This window comes from Triticum aestivum, chromosome 4D (genome assembly GCF_018294505.1).
Source record: "Triticum aestivum cultivar Chinese Spring chromosome 4D, IWGSC CS RefSeq v2.1, whole genome shotgun sequence".
NCBI lineage: Eukaryota > Viridiplantae > Streptophyta > Magnoliopsida > Poales > Poaceae > Triticum > Triticum aestivum.
Genome location: NC_057805.1, coordinates 10,733,563 through 10,737,323, shown reverse-complemented (window position 1 = coordinate 10,737,323; position 3,761 = coordinate 10,733,563). Strand labels below are relative to the sequence as shown.

Sequence of the window (3,761 nt, the reverse complement as noted above, 5' to 3'; positions counted from 1 at the left end):
CTCGTGAACGCCAAGGTGGAGCTCCATGGTGGCCACCAGGAAGTGCGTGGCCAGCGCCGACGGAAGCAGTGCCACCACGCAGCGTAGGTCTCCGGCTGCATCTCGACACCCGCCACACCTAAATGCGGCAATCTCTAGCGCAGCTCCTTCGCCGCGCCTCCTCTCTGTCGCCCCCGCCGCACCTAAGCGCGGCCATCTCCATCACAGCTCCTTCGCCGGGCCTCCTCTCCGCCTGCCCCCGCCGCACCTAGGCCCGGCCGCCTCCATCACAACTCCTTCGTCCACGCCTCCTCTCCGTCGCCACCGCTGCAACCGGCGGTTCCTCTCCACGCTAGCGCTCGGGCTCTCCATCCGGGATCCGTCGGAGCACAACCAGGGGGCCTCCTCAGCCTCCTCTCCCATGGCCGCAAGCCGCAACGCCTCGAGGATGGCGCAGCCCGCCTCGTCTCCGCCGCGGGACACCCCTGATGTTGGGTCCGGTGGAGCTGCTAGACGGCGTTCTTCCAGCTCCTCGTCTCCGTCGTCCCCTAGCTCCTTCCCGACGTCGCCGGCGCAAGACAGTTCTCCGCGAGGCGAGTGTGTGGGATGCGAGTGAGCGGTGGAGAAGGGACTGGGAGAGGATAAGATAGCGACAGGCGTTCGGGACGAGTCGTTCTACCGAACGAAAAAGAACATGACGTGGCTGATATCCACGCTATAAGATTTGTGCTAGAAATCAAACGGTTCAGGAGGCGTTCGGGCCAAAACGCCAAAATACGGTGCGTTCGGTACTTATTGATTCCGTTTTCTTATCACACGATGATGATAAATCCTACTCGTACAACACATGCCATCGTGAGAGAATTCGTGGATGAAAATGATTCCAATTTGATTTTTCTTTGCTCATGTGGTCAAATAGGAAGCTGACACTCACTTGCTGATCATTCTCGCGCTACATATATATATATAGCTAGCCGCAGCAAGCAAACCAGCCAGCACACTCGTAGCAACTGTAAACTAGCTAGGCCAATCGATAGGCCAATCGAGCTAACTGAGCCATGGTGTCCGGCGATGGCGGCGGCCGAGTGCCGTCGACGCAATTCGCGAAGCACGTGGTGGGCGGGCGGTGGTTCATGTTCTTCGCGTCGATCCTGATCATGGCAGCGGCGGGCGGCACCTACATCTTCGCCATCTACTCCAAGGCCATCAAGTCGTCGCTGGGCTACGACCAGCAGACGCTCAACACGCTCAGCTTCTTCAAGGACGTGGGCGCCAACGTCGGCATCCTCCCCGGCCTCATCAACGAGGTCACCCCGCCCTGGGTCGTCCTCGCCTGCGGCGCCGCGATGAACCTCGTCGGTTACCTCATGATCTACCTCTCCATCACCGGCCGCACCGTGCGCCCGCCCGTCTGGCTCATGTGCTTCTACATCGCCGTCGGCGCCAACTCCCAGTCCTTCGCCAACACCGGCGCGCTCGTCACCGCCGTCAAGAACTTTCCCGAGGACCGCGGCGTCGTGCTGGGGCTCCTCAAGGGCTTCGTCGGCCTCAGCGGCGCCATCTTCACGCAGCTCTACCGCGCCATCTACGGCACCGACAACGACGGCGCCGACCTCGTGCTGCTCATGGCCTGGCTCCCCGCCGCCATCTCGCTCCTCTTCATCCCCACCATCCGCATCATGCCGCGCGGCACCCCGGCCGCCGCGAGCAGCACCCGGGAGCGCAAGGCCTTCTTCTACTTCCTCTACGCCTCCATCGTGCTCGCCGTTTACCTCCTCGTCATGAACGTGGTGGAGCTGGAGGTGCTCAAGTTCCCCAGGCCAGCCTACTACGTCACCGCCACCGTGCTCCTCCTCCTCATCTTCTTCCCCATCGTCATCGTCGTCCAACAGGAGCTCAGGACCTACCTGCAACCGCCACTGCCGACCCAGTCCGTCGTCCCGACGACCACGACCACGACCACGGTCGTCGACGAGACGCCTTCCGCAGCCACCATGACGCCGGCGACGACATGCTTCCAGGACGTGTTCCGGCCGCCGGCAAGGGGGGAGGACTACACGATCCTGCAGGCGCTCTTCAGCGTGGACATGCTGGTGCTCTTCGTGGCCACCATCTGCGGCGTGGGCGGCACGCTGACGGCGATCGACAACCTGGGCCAGATCGGGCAGTCGCTGGGGTACCCGCAACGCAGCGTGACCACCTTCGTGTCCCTGGTGAGCATCTGGAACTACGCGGGCCGCGTGGTGGCCGGCTTCGCGTCCGAGTACGTGCTGGCCCGCTACAAGGTGCCCCGCCCGCTGGTGCTGACGGTGGTGCTCCTGTTGGCGTGCGTGGGGCACCTCCTCATCGCCGTGGGCGTGAACAACGGGTTGTACGCGGCGTCGGTGATTCTCGGCTTCTGCTTCGGGGCGCAGTGGCCGCTGCTCTTCGCCATCATCTCCGAGGTGTTCGGCCTCAAGTACTACTCCACGCTCTACAACTTCGGCGCCGTCGCCAGCCCCGTCGGCTCCTACATCCTCAACGTGCGCATCGCGGGGCGCCGCTACGACGAGGAGGCGCTCCGGCAGGGCGGCCGCAGGGGCAAGGACCTCACCTGCATCGGGGTGCGCTGCTTCAGGGAGTCATTCTACATCATCGCCGGCGTCACGCTGCTGGGTGCCCTCGTCTCGCTGCTCCTCGCGTGGAGGACCAGGAACTTCTACAGAGGCGACCTCTACGGCAAGTTCAACGCCGACCTGGCCATGGGCCCTGTCCCTGCCGGCGAGGAGCGGTCCAAAGAAGAAGCCACCACCAAGGGTGCTGCCACCTCCAGCACCAGTCCTGTTGGCGACGCCGCCGTCGCCACCAACGGCGGCAAGATCGGTTCAGCTGATCACTAACTGAAGACAAAGAGATCCATGGAATCAAACGGATGTATGCGAATGCTACACATGCTTTGCTTAATTTGTGTACGTAGAAATATATAGATGGATCGATTGTATAGTTGAACTACAAAACGGATAACTGAAAATTCTTGGTTCAGTAGTACAATTAGTAGTGGGTAAAGATAAGCAAGTCTTGTGTGATCCCGCATTTCAAGGAAAGGGGACTGCTTTAACTTAAATTCCTACTAGATGTGTAGGTTAGATTGATTGTTCCAACGGTAGTTTGTTGAATCGTCATGTGAACACCACCACTAAGCCTTTGCAACAAGCCTCATGTTGCGCTCAGCGTTTTGCAACACGAGCCTTGTTTCATCCATGAACATTTTTCCTGCATGGTTGATAGTCTGTGTTGCATTGGCGCGCCTTGCAACACATGCCATGTTGCATAGGGCTCGGTCAGGGCACATGGCGTATGGACGACACTGCAGACATGTCGCATCCGATCGCCCAATTTGCAGTTTTAAATTATTATTATTATTATTTCAACCGTCTGTTATGATTTTCTGCAAAACAACAAATTATTCAGTATTTTTGTAGGTATGTACATGACATGATGTAGAAAAAGAATATAAGAGAAAAGTCTTATAATGTCACCGACAAAAATCTTGTTGCAATCTAATCAATTACAGCTTACCTGGTGCGTGTCTAAATTTTTTCTAATCATGTGCGTATTCATATCAACGCACAAACCTTCAAGATCCGTGTTATCAATATTGCTGACTAGTACGTACTAGTTAGGAAACGTGCCTTGGAGCGCAGTGCCTGGTTTAACACATTGCCCCATCACGTAAACGAAGTACCTATTGTTGCAAGAGTAGTTGTTGAAAATGGATCAGTTCAATGCATCAAACTAATATC

At 57.7% G+C, this 3,761-nt stretch overlaps 1 protein-coding gene across 1 annotated transcript; it reads left to right on the top strand.

The window, feature by feature from the left end:
- Positions 1-555: 555 nt before the first annotated feature.
- Positions 556-2,961, top strand: LOC123095696 (protein NUCLEAR FUSION DEFECTIVE 4-like). The gene has a single exon (XM_044517246.1). It carries the CDS (start codon positions 1,038-1,040, stop codon positions 2,856-2,858), a length of 1,821 nt encoding a protein of 606 aa, XP_044373181.1. The 5' UTR covers positions 556-1,037; the 3' UTR covers positions 2,859-2,961.
- The last annotated feature ends 800 nt before the right edge of the window (positions 2,962-3,761 follow it).